At 41.9% G+C, this 16152-nt stretch overlaps 1 protein-coding gene across 1 annotated transcript; it reads right to left on the reverse strand.

The window, feature by feature from the left end:
- Window positions 1–507: 507 nt before the first annotated feature.
- zc3h7bb (zinc finger CCCH-type containing 7Bb) lies at window positions 508–16064 on the reverse strand. Its single transcript, XM_042507716.1, has 21 exons — window positions 15836–16064; window positions 13747–13808; window positions 13589–13625; window positions 13094–13291; window positions 11930–12088; window positions 10517–10657; window positions 10380–10422; window positions 10039–10280; window positions 8456–8741; window positions 7492–7550; window positions 6820–6919; window positions 6409–6570; window positions 6058–6263; window positions 5052–5152; window positions 4779–4960; window positions 4419–4498; window positions 3596–3867; window positions 3396–3501; window positions 2412–2520; window positions 2006–2139; window positions 508–765 (listed from the first exon to the last, which is right to left on the reverse strand). The coding sequence occupies exons 2-21, from the start codon at window positions 13803–13805 to the stop codon at window positions 730–732; spliced, it is 2712 nt and encodes a 903-aa protein (XP_042363650.1). The 5' UTR covers window positions 13806–13808; window positions 15836–16064; the 3' UTR covers window positions 508–729.
- Window positions 16065–16152: the final 88 nt, after the last annotated feature.

Here is a 16152-nt window from a genome sequence, read left to right on the forward strand (position 1 = left end):
CACGCAGCTTTAAGTGTCCACCAAGAACCTCTTTTTACAATGCGCCATAGTTTAATAGCACTGTGGGCTTGGCATTTTTTTGGCACTCCAAAGTTAAAATTTCAACTTCAAGCATACAAGTACCAAGCTTCAATTAAATTATCACCAAGCAAAATTTAAGAGCTGCGACCAGCGCGCCCACCCAGTTTCAGTGCTGCAAGGATTTATTTTTTTTGAAAAAGAGGTGCCGGTGGACACAGAGACTCAGTCCAAAGAGCACTAGGGAACACTAGGTGATTATTTTAGTCAGAGCAAAACTAGTTGTCTGTGGAATTTCTGCGGAAAAATCTGCTGAAGGGGAACCTAAAGGTGCTGTGTGTAACTGCAGCGTGATATTCAAACACAAAGTCCTGTATTTTCAAAGCTTTCTCTTTGTGTTAAGCGGTGCCTGTGACTTGACTTGTGTATTATGTGTGTGCGTGTGTGTGCGTGCGTGTGGGTGTGTGTGTGTTTTTGTGTGTGTGTGTGTGTGTGTGTGTGTGTGTGTGTGTGTGTGTGTGTGTGTGTGTGTGTGTGTGGTGGCGTTGACCATTTCGCTGTGTGTCCATCTGCTCTCACACTGCTGGCTGGATGTTAGAGGAGGTCAGACTGGCGAGATGACAGACTGTTGGGTTGAAGCTGGTGTGGCTGGCCTGTCTCTCTGTCTGCAGCTCAGCGGCGATCAGCTGCCTCGAGTCGATGCAGCGACACTCAGAGATCGTCACCGTCTGACAATCGCCGGCCTCCCTGAAATGATATACATCAACACCGCTCGTCTCTCACACTTAACCAACAACCATGTCCACTGAGCAAACTTTTCTCTCTTTGAATACTATATTTTGCAAAAACAGGGGATCTTGCATCTTGACTAGTTAACTGTTGACATCATTTCCCAACCTATCTACCAACCAAACTATCTTAATATGTGAATATGACTAACACTTCCTTATGTAACGGAGTTAAGAGATAATGTGATCCCACTTGCCATATAAAACACACTACAAAACACGGGAACTGGGGTCTCCTATTGTAAGTAAAGGCAGCACCCCTGTGGTTTAGGGTCGTGCACCCCGGGGGGGTAGCAACAGTCGGACCTCGCTGCCTCCGGGGTAGGTGCATGAGTATGTGCTCTGTCTTTGTTTTATATTAATTACTTTCATTTTAATATTAAGAAGTGGTTTAAGTTGTATTTTGAATCATAAAGCTCCCGTATGGTCGAGCCTTTTTTTAAAAAGTTGACGATATTTGTCTTTTATTTCTGTTTACAAATGGCTAAAGTTACACATGTTAGCTAACTTGCACTTTCTTTTCATTTTACTTCTTGCAGCCGTGTATGTGTGTGTATAGGGCGAACTGGACTGACTGTGTGTTAAATTTCCATGCCAGGTACGCTTTGTGTTATTTTACGTTCATTTGTGGACTGGTTGAACAGTCGGACCTCGCTGCCTCCGAGCCGTGTATGTGTGTGTATAGGGCGAACTGGACTGACTGTTTGTTAAATTTCCATGCCAGGTCAGTCCAGATGAGAAATAAACGGCGAGCGTGCCAACGGTGAGAAAGTCTGCCTTGTCACTAAATACACAACGCAAGAGGAGTACAAGGACCGCTACACTTACATGCCCTTCAAAACACATAACCCTAGCAACACAAGATAAAAAGCAACATATGTCGACAGTATTCTAGTCAATTCAACATCAATATAATCCATAAAGATAAATATATCAAGAATCTCAAAAATACTTTTTACTAAAATCCATCTTAGGTCAACATCGCCTATGTTCAAAGTTGTACTAAATCAAGTTTAAGGGAGTAATCTCAAATACATAGAAAAACTCCCGTTCCATCTCCCCAACCATCTATGATCAGAACAGAAGCAGCGGTCTGTTTGTTACAGCAACACTGTCTGCTCTTCAACAGAATGACGCAATTGACCAATCAGAATCGAGTACTCAACAAAGCCCTGTAATGAGGTGTTATAACCACTCACCATGCCTTCTGTGTAATCTGCTGTTATGGTGACCTGCTTGTCCTCTGGGGGCGGGGTCACAGCTGCGCTATCTGTGCGTCTACTCTGATTGGTGAGCTGCAGCCACAGTTCGTACATCTGTTGCATGTCTCTCACTGAAGAAGGAGTGATAGAGGACAGAAGAAAAAACAACCTCAGTGACCTTGGATATTTTGTGGAAAAACAAGTAGTGCGAATTAAGACCAAAAAAAGGTTATTTATGGTGAATGTAGTTTCAGGCAAAACGATTAAAATAAACTTGAGGAGTAACATGACTAAATCTAGAAGTTAATACACCACCACTCTTTGTATACCACACGTTTAATTAAAAGCTCTAAATGCACTGATCTGAAAAACACTGTGGTTCTGGATGGACCCAGGAACTTACAGCTGTTGTTCTTCATGTACGTCCAGACGTCCCTCTCCTCCAGACTGTGAGCAAATGAGCAGTTCCCAATATAGTGGCACTTCTTCTGCTTCATCACATGCACACACATCTAGATAAAAAAACACAAGCAAAAGTAGAGAGCTGTTAAAGGAGGTCAACAGCACTTCAACAGAGTTTCCTTCTGAATTAACTCCTCTAAATTGGAAAATGTCACTTTGTTTTTGTTTGTTTCTGTCAAATACAGGCCACAGAAGAGAATCGGGAACAATGTCAAGGTGCACTGCATTTTGGGTATAAGCATCCATACTTTAGGGCAAGCTTCTCCAACAGAGACAAAAAATAAAAATGGACCAGTCAGAGAATAAGTGGACTACTTCCTAAGGAAACAATTGAGCGCTATTTGAAAAGCACAGAAAAGACACAGGGATGTAGGCTTGTGGAGTACATGTATGTCATTGTTGCTGTATTTTTTTTTTTTTACTACCTCCGGCATCCTAAAAATGTTGTTGTCATTATGTTATTTTTTTTATTTAATAAAAAAAAGTATTGCATCTTCATTTTTTAAGTGGTATCCAAAATGATTAAGTATTAACTATTGTGGTATTTTGGGTATCTTTATCGAGTAAGAAATTCTAGTATTGTGACAACCTGACTCACGACTACCACTCTGGTCACAATCTTCTTCTCTATTAACTGTGATGGAAAACTGGTGTTACAATTCCTTTGGTTACCAAAAAGAGTTGAAGTTTAAAACGCCTTAAAAAAAACTACTAGAATATGGTAATCCTACAACGACTGTGTTGGTTAACACAGTTGACAGTGTCAACATGAAAACACGGTCAAAGACACAGCTACAGCTACAAAATAATAAGAGACAGGGGTGAGGGGATTTACAACAACACCTGTCCCCCAGGGCAGAAACAGAGTCAGCTGTACTCGGCATGTGAGCGAGGTGGAGAGGAGAAAAAAAACACGAGGACTCACGTCATATTGCTGTGGATAGGTGCGAGAGAAGGGCAGAGGACGAACAACAACCCACTTCTTCTTCTCAAATGATTTCACCAGCAGGACCCGACGCTCCTTTGTCCAGCTGAGGAGACAGAGAGCAGACATTTAAGTTAAAAAAAAAAAAAACAAAAGGAACAAACAAAACAACGTAACAGAGAGTGTTAGACAGGCGTCACCTGTGGCGTGCTTTGGCCGTGCAGTACTTGAGATTCTTGTCGGGCTCATTGACTTGTCCTTCTCTCCAGCACTGGCCGCACACAAACTTCATTTTCAGGTTGAGGGGTCGCCCTCGTCCCATCCCTGCTCCTAAACCTCCCACCCCCAACCCACCCCCTGGGCCCACACCCCGAATTCCCATGACATCTCCCCCTACTCCTCCGCCCCCACCCCCCATTCCCCCGACTCCTCCTGCAGGTAGGCTGCTGCTCGGATGGGGGATGTGGATCGGCTGAAACACACAGAAAAGGAGAAATTTAATGATAAAACAGACACATTTTTGCTGCGTGCCTGCCAACTAGTGTTTTGAAGCTGTTACTGCAGAGCAACCCTGCTCTGTTATAAATGCTAACTATGGCGCAGACTACGGTGTAGGCTCTGCATAGAGTCAAAATACAACTGATAATCTGCTTTTAATATGGCCGTAAAAAACCCAGAATAAACAAGAAACTTGTGAGTTAATTTGACTCAAATTTAGCAGCCATATTTTGACTGTAATTACACAGCAGGCACTGAAATAAACAAACACAATAACACACTACAGGTCTGATCTCGCCCTCAAAAAGAAAAAAAAAAAAATCACACATGAATTACTCCCACATTTGAAAATGTAACAAGTAACTTTAATTCAAGATTCTTGCAAAAATGTAATCACTGGTGAATGACATGATGGACCCAGGAATGATAAGGCTAGTCTCGCCCACCCTATCAGACTAGCACAGCGGTAACTGCTATTTTTAATTGCTGAGAAAAAAAGGGTGAGATATCCGACTGTTGCCTCACCTTCTGCTGCTTCTGTGCATTCTGCTCCAGCCTTTGCCAGTGTCTCTTGGACTCCTGCACCATCTCTTCATGGGTGATACCTGAGAGAAATGTCAGAGAGCAGCTTTGTGGAAAAACCCTTCAATGATTAATTCATGACTGTACTAGATAGTTCTGGTGTTTACTGTTGTCTCATGCACACCAGTACTCTGTCCACTCAACTTCTGACAAATACATATTTTTGGCAGCGCATTATAACAGTTTTGCCAAGCAGACTTCTATTTTTAATCATAGAAATCAACAAGATAACTGGTGTGTGTGTGTGTGTGTGTGTGTGTGTGTGTGTGTGTGTGTGTGTGTGTGTGTGTGTTTTCTACCCACCGGTATCCTGCTGCAGGACCCAGCATTTGAGCTCTATGACGGAGTGAGCGAAGGAGCAGCTGTCCTCACGCTGGCAGCCGTAGCGAACCTCGTGGCGACACACGTCGAACTGGCAAAGAGGGTGCAGGGGACGCACTTTGCTGTAGCGCACATTGGCGGACCTCACCACGTGCACCAGGCACCTGCAGCAGACAGAGAAGCAAAGTGAAATTTCTTCAGCATTTAGAAACTTTTTGGGAGCAAAATGAAGACAAAAAACTGGGTTACACTTACTTGTTGTCGTCGAACGGGTGTCGAGCTGTGAGGTTTGAGCAGACTGCTAAGTTTTCTTTGCTGCGTTTGCTGATGATGCGAGGCTTACTGTCAAAACATTCCTGTTGAGAGAGGAACGAGATGCAGCTCACTTCAAATGCTCTAAAAGTGCAGATGTAAAGAGACTGGAAATGGTTAAGAGTGGGGTCCCCACACATTTTGTATGTACAAAATTTCTACATTTTTCCATGACTTTTCAAGGACCCAGACGGGACGTGGGGAGAAAATGGATACATTTAAAAGACGGTAAACAAAATGTTGTCAAACATCGACACACATTGGAGCTTCTTTACATCAACAGCTACAGAAAATACATTTTTCTTTACGTTACATTACCATATCCACGCATGAACACTACAACAATTTCATTAAACACAACAAAACTCTGTGACTTTTCCAAAACTTTAAATTAGTTCTAGACCTTTGAAATCTGGATTGACACCAATTTCCCTGTGCTGCATTCAGACATGTTTCACAGGTATTTTGAGCGCTGAGCAAACTGGTTTGATTTCTTTAGAAACACATGGTGAAAAACGGAATGATAAACTTGAAAAGAAATGTCTCGCAAATTGCAAGAATTTAGTCGTTTTAGAAAATTTTATTAAAAAAGCTAGGGAAATGTTGAGAACGCTACATCTATAATCATCATATTTATATATTTAAAATTATGTTATAGAATTTCAAAGTAAAACTTTAAACTTTTAAACTTTCAAAGCACCTTTTTTCAGGTCCTATCTTAGCTTATTTTTGGGTAATTTTCTTGTACTTCTTACTAATTTGTTGACATTTTTTGGGTAACTTCTTGAAATGAGTAACTTCTTCCCATTTCTGAAAGAAGTCAGGCTAATTTTTTACTTACTCAATGACTTTTCCGAGCCTGAAAAATGCAACAGTAAAATCCCATGACTTTGTCAATGTTTTCCATGACTGTGGGAACCCTGATAAGAGAAACAGACTGTGCTCTCACCTCACAGAGGAACATGAACATGCCCATGTGGAGCTGCAGCAGTCTGGTGACGCTGAGCGCCCGTCTCTCCGTGCTGCCCAGCGGATCAAACAGCAGCTCTCGGCTCAGCGCGCCCTTCCTCTCCTGGGTCCACACGTCAATCTCTTCCTGGCAGTAAGCAAACGTACAGTTCTCGCCATACTGACACTCCTGACGCTCCTGCACCTCTGTGGGGACCAAAGACAGAAAATTAAAGTGAATAAAAACATGATTTTTGCCAGACTTCACCTCCATTGAGCTGTTGGGCCTTTTTCTCAAATCGATTTTCACACCTTCAAAATTAATTCAAGTATTTTATTCATAACATAATACCTTTACAGAGTACAAAAGCCCCCAGGAAGTTGTTGCGTGCAGGCCTTGGCCGAATCCTCTTCCACGTGGGGTCATCTGCGTTTTTGAGGCGGCACAGCAGCACATCCCTCTTGCAGCGGTGTGCTGCCTCCGGCTGATACTTGTAGTCCATCACTCTTGGACCTGTGAGCACGAAGAGGAAGGAGATGGTTAAATTACTTTGTAAAAGGTGAGATATAGTCTGTAAATGATGTTGCACCTCCTATTGGTCAGTGACAGAGGCTGATAAATGCCATTAAAGACTATAGACCTCTGTGCTAACAGAGACAGTAATACAATTACACCCCACGGTAAACATTTGCAAAAAACACAAGTTAAAAAGAAGCTGGTCAAAGGCAAGTGAGAGAAAGTGACTGAGAAACTTGAACCAACCTATTCGGCTGTAACAGGCATGACAGGCCTGCCGAAACTCGTGTGTGGCTGCCAGAGGATTCCTGGAGAGCAGAGACAGATTGGTTCCTGCTGGACCGTTCTGAAGAGGAAGAGGAGGGGGGGCGCCGAGATGAGACGTTAAACACAAAGACTGTTTAAGAGTCGGAAATGGCTGCTAATTAATAGAAACCGGCACCATTGACCAGTGATGTTGCTGGGTAAGTGTCCTGCAACTCTGACACATTAAAATCTTAAAATCATGCTGTATTATGTGTGTGCCACTATGTGTCAAGGGGATGCAACCAATTTTTTCGCTGATAATGATACATAGTGGACAACAAATCTGTGTGGAAATTAGAGTTCTCAATCTCAAGCAGAGCCCAACAGGTACTGAAAAGCCCAACGGGTCAGACCGGATTGGACTGAAAATGTGCGCTGATTGGCCAAGTCAGGTAAGTCTCACAGCACATTTAATTAATTACTATTTATTTAAAATGTAAATCCAACACATATTATTGCCTATTATATATTTATTCATTGACTGATTGATATCGTCTCCCACTTAAGCACCGGACAGCAGCTCCTTCTCCTTCTCGCCCTGCAGGCACTATAATTTGTCAAAAAACATTTTGCAAGATATGATGCAAAAGTGTGTCTGTGTGTGTTACTCACTGCATGTGCGGCATTGTGGTTGCGCATTCCCGGGATGAAGCTGTGACACACTCGTCCCCCTGAGGACCAAAGACACAAGGACACTGATGTCAAACACCATGTAGTAATGGTGCTGACTCACACCGTCTGCTGCTGACGCATACGGCAGGTTAAAGCAGCTCCCTGGGAGCTGTGCTCTGGTAACTGAGCAAGAGCAAGCTAAGACATTGCACTGGATCAGGATGTGTGTACGTCAGTTACATTTTTTAACATATAGCCGGCATGCTTTTCATTCCTCTAACTCAATCTTCTTTTTAGTAGTGCCGTGTGCAAAGCTAAAAGTCACAGTCTCTATGTACTTGAGTAGAAAACCAAAGCATGTTTAGATATACTTTTATTTTAACATAATTTGAAGGAAATAGATCCTGTAACAGTGTAAATATTAATTCAATATTTAATAAGTAAACGGTTGATTAAATCTTTAAGGTTGTCCTGCTCAGACACAGCTGGTGTGTGTCTCCTCCGCCCTTGTTCTACTCAAAATGGAAGCAGACCCAATACATCCGGCCACTCGTCACTAATAAGCCTTTGTAACAAAAAGCTTTAAGGCAGAGATTTCTGTCCATACGGTATTTTTCCGACATCTTCTGATTAAACTTTTTAGCTGCCAAACAGAAACTGTTTCAGGAATCAAATGTGAAACCGAATGTAAAACGATTTCTGCATTCAGATTTGCACTAGTTTGTGCGTTAGATAAATGAGGGTTATTGTATCTTTTCCCTTTTTATCCCTTTGTTCCCTTCTTTTTTTTGGGTAAGTGAACTATTATGACAAACATGTGCATGCCATGTGTGATTTAATTTCACTAAACCCAATTTCTGGTAGTTGAAGTTTATTTCCACTAGGATAACTTGGTGCAACATTTTTTAAAAAATCAAAGACTGCTTTCTCAACATGAGATGAAAGATAAAGACTCGTTGCTCACCAGGGAGAGTGTATTCAGACAGCGAGTCCAGCCCGCCAGCAGCGACTCCTGCCTTCCCCTCTCCATCTGTGGGGAAGCCTCCCAGTGCGTCCTGCGCCTGGGTGGAGCCCTGGTCCCGCTGGGCCAGCTGCGGGTACGGTTCCAGAGAGGGCAAGTCTCCGATGGTGGAGCTGAAGAAGGCTGATGGCAGCTGGGGGGACGGGGCCGGAAGGTTCGGGGAGTACGGAGGCCGGAGACCCACCGCCGTGTTCGGGAGGTTGGTGGGGATAGCACCCTGGACTGGATTCTGGACCAAGACACAAACAGAGGCAAGCATTAGGCCGGGTTCATACTACATGATATGAGCCCCATTATAGCCGAACACGGCGTTCTAAAGATGTCCGCTTGGATTGTGAACGACAATGAGTGTCATAAGGGACAATCATTCGTTTTATCCCATGTAGCGTGTCACAGGAGACGACAAACAACACTGTGTCTGGGACATCTCACGACATCTCAACAGAAAGTCTAGCATGTTTGATTTATTTATGTACTTTTTTGGGTATTACACGACTCTTTTCAACACAGCGTCACTTTGACCAGTAGGAACACAGAGCGATCTGCTGCCCTGGACAACGCCCCCAGCATTTTCGATATTTTCTCAAGAGACTTAACTTAGCAGCACAGGGCAAAAACAGCAAAAAACTGGCATGAAACAGCAGTGGCACTGAGCACTGCCGTTAGCATCAAACTAGCAAAGAAAGTTGATTCTTCACATCGAAGATGGATCGGATTAACAAACATACCATAAACTTACGAAATAGTGTGTAGGCCTTTACTCACGACAACAGCAGGGAGTTCTATCTTTACTTACACAAACACAGGCCTTTTTTCTCTCATCCACTGAGTATGTCTGTGTTGTTGTTTTTAATTCACCCTGTTAAGTTTAAGGCATCACGCCATCATTTTAAAGGCAACACATCCTGTATCGACTTCAAATTAAAAGCCCCCTATCATTTAGATGGAGAGAATCCCTTCATTTTATTAAAAAAGTCTCTTTTAATGTGAAACATCTGCAGGAACTTTCTATGGAGAATTCACTGACTTGCACAGCAACAACAGTTAAGCTGAAACACCCACGGTGACTGACATGATAATAGTGATGAAAATAGGATGTCAATAATAGAATGACATCATACACATCACGAAAGACGAGCAGCGATGATTGTTCATGGACAAACATATTGTCTGCCAAGTCTGCACGCCAAGTTACGGCAAGATTTTATGACTCCAAAATCGCCTATTCTGACATAGTGACGGTCGGGACGGACAAACAGGTCGTGTAGTTTGAACCTGGCATCACTTCATGAAGTGGGCCGTCAATTTGAGGTCACCTTTGACCAAAATGCACTTTTGCAATTCAAAATTCAACAACACTTGCTTCTGAGATGATTCCCTTTCATCTGATTACAAAGGGGCATTTCTAAGTTTAATCAAGCAAAGATTACAAGAGACAAACTTAAGTGCTGAAAAAATGTTAAAAGGAAAAATAATTCTAGCTCCAAAGTGATGTTTGATGTCTCACTCGTCTGTCCTTCACTCACCTCACTGACTTTCTTGGGGATGCAGTCCAGCAGACTGTCTAACTCGTCCTTGATGACGCTGCTGCTGCATTCATCCATGTGCTCCGACACGGGGACGGAGTACGGCATGGGAGGCAGGCCCTGGCTGCTGGGGCTCTCCGACAGGTCAGTGCACGGGGTCACCACAGGGGTCGCCGGGTCATCGCTGACTGGGATGGGTGTGGCCAAAGGAGCAGGGATGCACTGCGCGTTAGCCAGGTCCGCTGAGGAGGACAAAAACAGTGATGGAGGGAGGGAAATTTATATGATAAACAGATGGGAATCGGTAACAGACATGTTCAACACACGTCACTCTGTCATACCTGGTCCAATGTCACCCAAAGATTCCAGCCCATTGGAGGACATCTGAAGACAAAGAGCGGGAAAAAAAATCTGTCATGATTAGCCTCTCATTAAGTATTCCAAGTATGTACCTCAACACTGCGACAACAGCACCCACCTCTCCTGTGGGTGGGGACGTCTCCCCATGATTCTCCCCCTCTGTTGCTGTGGACTCTGTCTGTGGGCTGACGTAAGCCTTACGGCCCTTCAAGCCCAGTTTAGTGGCCAGATCCTGGGCCAGTTCACTCACTTGTCTGTCCTGGAAGATGAATCGCAAAATCTAGATTAACTAGAGATTAATCATCTCCATTAACCCTTTGTACTTTGCAATAGAGATGGTCCCACTCGTACCTACACTGATATTTTTGCTTAATGTGTCATTTCTAGGGAGTATCTTTAAATGCTTCATATCCCTAAAATCTGTACAACCTAAAATAAAGGCTATGTAAGCCAATAAACCAGAATAACTGATAAAGGTATTAAAAGTGTCTTTAAAATATATGCATACAAAAACCAGACATGATTTTTCATCAGATTAAAAAAAGAAAAATAAAGGTGTCAGGTGTAAGATTCATCAGTGATTCCAACTCTCTCATAGCAACATCCGACGGCATACTTATAGAACGCAGCAGTCACGCGAATTTTTCTGCAAGACTTCAACTTGACCGAGACTTTTTCCGGGTCAGCACCAAAGTCACTATCGTCTCCGACTCTAAGTATAACATTATGAGCACATCAGTGAGAAAAACAACCACTTTTAATGGCCGAAACTTTGCCATATGCAAATGCCCCACAGGATTAGGTAAAAACTGTTGAAGATGCACCGCGGATCCTGGCTCAGCTGATCTACTGAAGCGATTCCAAGATCCACGATAAGCATGAATCATTCACACATCCAAACATGTAAACATAGGGCCCAGGTTGAAAAATACTGCAATACCCCTTTATGGTGGTTCTCATCACACTGATGTTTGTTCAAGTGTTCATTTTTCCGCTAAGTTCGATTTTAGCGATTTATTTAATTTAAAAAAGGGGGGGTTTTCCACCATGATTGACAGCTGTGTATGTCAATCTTTGCACTCGTGTTCAATGGTGCTGCTCGTGACTGGTCAGACAGGTGTTTTTGCAGGAATTACCCCAACGTGGAGATTGCTACTGCGCAGAATCTGGCTCCAAATAACGTCACCAGAGCAAAATGGCAGTGGCTGTATCCCGGATATTTTGGCTTCACTTAAGCATAGCGGGGGTAAGTAGGGACTTAGTTTATGGTCATGATGTGATCACAGGAGGCATTAGCTTCGTGCTGCAAAAAAGAATGAATGCTCTTGCTATTATGGTTTGTATTTTACATCTATTTTAACAAGATCAACAACAATCTCCTGCAGGACAGCAGGACGTCACTTTTTTACTGGTTAACTAATTTCCTGAGAGAATTTTTCATTTTAAACTAGATCTTTAAAATCTACATGAACATACATTTAAAAACATACAGAAGTAATTTATATGAACATTTTCAGAGTTGTTGACATACGTGTGGTGCTGTGAGGAGACATTTGGTTCCACACTCATAGGCCTCTCTGAGTCGCCCCAGCTCCCTCAGACAGATTGCTTTGCGGTACAAAGCCCTGCGACTGCCTTCTGACACACACAGCGCACTGTCACAGTCCTGGATACCACGCTCATACTCCCTCTGAGACCAGAAAAAACAGAGATATACAGTAAGAGCAGGAAAAGGCTTTGGACTTTAAAATGTTATTTATCAGATGCCATGAGTTTTAAAGGGTTAATTCACCCTAAAAATCCCGAAAATCCTTATTTTTCATCTGACCTGTGGTGCTATTTGTCAATCTAGAATGTTTTGGTGTGAGTAGCAGAGTGTTGGAGATATCGGCTATAGAGATATCTGCCTTCTTTCCAATATAATGGAACTATAAGGTACTTGTGCCAAAAAAAAAAAAAAACATTTGAAAAACTCAACAGCAATGTCTCTTTCAAGATATCATAACCCCGTTACTCAAGATAATCCACAGACCTTGTTGTGAGCAGTTTGATGTGGGAACTATTATCTCTCTACTGAACTACACTCGCTAATGGAGTCACAGCGCAGAAGGAAGTGTATATCTACTCATGGATGAGATGCTCCAGCTAGCTGCTATATTGATCAATAACATTAAAAATAAGAGGAAAAATATGTATTTTTGATTTGGGGGTGAACTGACCTATTTAGAGTCATTTCACATGAAACAAAAAGAAACTTGCGCAAGAGTGACCCTCAAATACAATACTAAAAACAATACCCCGCTGTGGAATGCACATCAATACAAAATTGTCAAACCAGCGACAATACCTTGATAGAACAGCCACAGATTAGAGCACACTCACAGACTTAAAAACCCTGAATTTTAGCCCCACATTAACATTTCATTAAATGCAATTCCCACAGTAGGAAATAATTTCATTCCTGCAGTCAATGTAAACACAATAACTAACAGAAGCTATTCTATCTTTCTCATAAGTTATGCTACCATAGAACGAAAACTAAGCTGTTAAATAAACTGTAAATGTAGTAAAGCTGAACATTTTTTCCAAAGATGAGTCCTTTCAACAATAAACAGATATACATTCCCTACTGCATTTCCTGTTTGTCCACAAGTATCTGCAAGTGAGATGTCCCCTCTTTCCCCTTCTCCCTCACCGTCTGGTAGCAGGCAGCAGCCCGGTTGACATACAGGCTCTCCAGCAGCTCGTGGGGGATGACGAGGGCCTCCGCCTGAGCGTAACGTGCAACACTGATCCCCTCCCCGTACTGCTGGGTTGCCTGACGACAGTCCCCATCTCGAAAGCAGGAATTGCCTTCGTCCAGCAAGTTGCACACCAACTGGGTCAAAAATGCCTGGGGGGAATGTGTAGGAAGGTCACACAGAGACAGAATAATGCAGGAGGTGAGAGAGGGATAAGGGGACATAAAAAATGATGGAAAGGTGATTAAAGATGGTCAGAAAGAGAAGGAAAAGAGAAAAAAAGCAAAAGACATATGATTGAGGACAAAATAAATCACAATATCTGAGCTAAAATATAACTCAAGATACAAGAGAAATTAGCAGAAAATGTGAGTACAATCAAATCTGTGAGTGTTACTGTTGATTAAAAGTTGTGACCATAAAATGGGATGAGAAGGATCAATGCAAACCTCATAACTCTCTGGCTCTGGGAAAGGCAATGATGACCTGCGGAGAGAAGTTAAGAAGGCTGTCATTGAGTCATTGTACTCCATATAAAAGGGTGAGCTCTGTCTTTGCTCATAATACCTCTAATCAGCTGTAAAGTCAATATTAGTTGCACACTTACTGGATAAAGCTCATGGCTTTCTGAATTTCCTCTCTTCGTTTCTGTCGTTCAGGATCCATAATCTGAGGGGAAAGACAAAACTGACTTAAACAGTCTCAAACTCCACTACACAACAGTATTAAAGGGTAGCTTTGGTATTTTTCAACCTGGACCCTATTTTTCCAGTTTTGTGTCAAAGTAAATTATCGGAACAACAGTGAAATTAGTCCAGTATTGAGCGAAGCACCGCAGCTAGCAGTCACAAAACAGACTTTAATGAAACCACTTGGGGCATTTGTGCATCACCAGCTTAAAAAAGTGTTTGTTTTTGCCTATGACAGGCTCAGATTGTTATTCAAAGTGTCTGACAACATTATAGAGAGGATCCCTGCAGACAGACCTTTTGTTAAAAAGTAAGATCTTTATTTTTAACCAGAAACAGACCAAAACTCACTATCATTAACCCACCACTCAATTTACAAAAACATTTATTTTAGCATGTGTAGCATCAGCATATTTTCACATCTAACTGGGTGAAATAGGGGTTTATTTCAGACAATCGGGAGTTTGTAAATGTTGGAACAGTGAAAAAACAAACCAAGATCGCTTTTATGAGTTTAATTTTGTTACTATCGACTTGTTTATTTAAATGGAGTTAGGCAATAGCGACTTTGGAGCAATTTCTGGTTGAACATACTTACTCCTACTCTGGTACAACATTACAGAAAGCATCTGACATACATAGACCTTTTTGTTAGACACTTAAGAAGTCATTTGCAATACGGGATCATTTTTTAAGAAAAGCGTTTCGCTTGGACAAAAAAAATTGTCAAAAAAAAAGTCCAGGTTGGAAAATACAGAAGGGTTAAAGGGTAACCTTTAACCTTTTGAAACCTAGATCAAAATCAGCCAAGTGTATGCCTCTCACAAATTTTTAAACCTCTGAAGCTTGAGCAAATTGGTTTGACTTCTTTTTAAAAAAAAGGTGACAATATAACCTGAGAATTGGCTTAAGAGGTGGAGAGAGAGAGAGAATCCATAGAAAATTATACAAAAAACTAGGCAAAAATATCCAGAAATCTACATATCTAATTACATGTTTAAAATTAGGCTTCAAAGAAGAAATATTTTCATTATAATTATTTTATTCTTTATTTATTATAATTTCCCGGTTTTTATTCTTTTACTTTTGCTTTCTTTTTTTTTTGTTGTTGCAAATTTCAGGTAATTTTCTTAAAACTCTAGAAATAGGTCATCTCTCCTTCAGTTGCTTATAGCATTTTCCCTGTTTATCTTTTCTCTTTTTTTCTTTAATTAATGCATTTACTTCAAAGACACCATGCCAAATTGCTACGGTGTTGAAGGGTTAACAACTTTAACGGCTTCGACTAACATTCCCACACATAACATTGATGTCCTGATACATAAAGTTGCTCTTGCCATGATTAAAACCTTTCCAAAACCACCCAACCACTTACAGTCGCACTGAACAAGCGAAGGCCCACTACTAAAGAGCAATCACCGTGCTTGCGTAAACAAACAGCCGGGACGGTTTATCGCGAAGACGGCCTCAGCATTTTGTTAATCTGAGGGAGGCACGATTCGCAAAGAAGTATTTGACGCATAAATTGCGGACATTTTTAGGACGGCTGTCTCAACATTAGTCAGATGACACATTTTTTGTATAAGGCACAACAATATTAGGAAAATGCCAAGCTAACGTTAGCGTGTTGGCTTACGGGTCAACTCAAAATAAACTTACCCAAACAGATATACATGTAAATTACACAACTTGCATCCCGTTAGCTGCTAATGGCGTCAGTGTGGTAGCGTTAACCCAAACAGGGTTTACCTGCCGGCAGTTGGGATTAGCCAGCTAACGCTACTTAGATGCTAATCACTGTAATTTATCTTAACTCGCGCTGATAAAAATTAATAAAGCATACTTAACTTTCAATAATATTTTTGAAGTCACATATGTAGTTTCATTTACATTCATAAAGGATTGTTGTTGAGCTGGCATATGAGGCTACAGTGTTTCTAAACCTTACCAGCTACCTGGTAAATCAGCTAACTTGTATGCTAATAGCCACTTAGCACAGCTACTCACCGAGAGTTGAGTCACAGCGCTTTTCAGATCAGAGATAGCTTTACACAGTGTTGGCGGTAAAGACAGGTAAACTAGCCAGCCAAATATCAGTGAATGTCCAGGCGCATATCTGTGAGTTCCGTGTCCCTGTCATTGGTATGTGGCAGGGACACGAGTTTGTCTGCGCTACGGCTGCTGGATACTGACTAGCTAACGTTGGCTAGCTCTTAGCTAACTGCTAGCTGTTTCCAGTGAGTGCAGCATCGCAACAAGTTTTCAGGTGAAATATTGCCACAGGGGGGCAGCAGAAACTGTGCCAATGCTCAGGACGAGCTTCG

The sequence above is a fragment of the Plectropomus leopardus genome, chromosome 19 (genome assembly GCF_008729295.1).
Source record: "Plectropomus leopardus isolate mb chromosome 19, YSFRI_Pleo_2.0, whole genome shotgun sequence".
Taxonomy (NCBI): Eukaryota; Metazoa; Chordata; class Actinopteri; order Perciformes; family Serranidae; genus Plectropomus; species Plectropomus leopardus.

Bases quoted from the DNA above. Each gene is read 5' to 3' on its own strand.
- zc3h7bb (XM_042507716.1), bottom strand. From the start codon at position 13,805: ATGGATCCTGAACGACAGAAACGAAGAGAGGAAATTCAGAAAGCCATG. The intron at 10,658-11,929 runs GTATGTCAACAA...TTCATCTTCCAG, and splicing joins GTCTCCTCACAGCACCACAC to GACAGACAAGTGAGTGAACT. The intron at 4,961-5,051 runs GTAAGTGTAACC...TGTCTGCTGCAG, and splicing joins CACCCGTTCGACGACAACAA to GTGCCTGGTGCACGTGGTGA.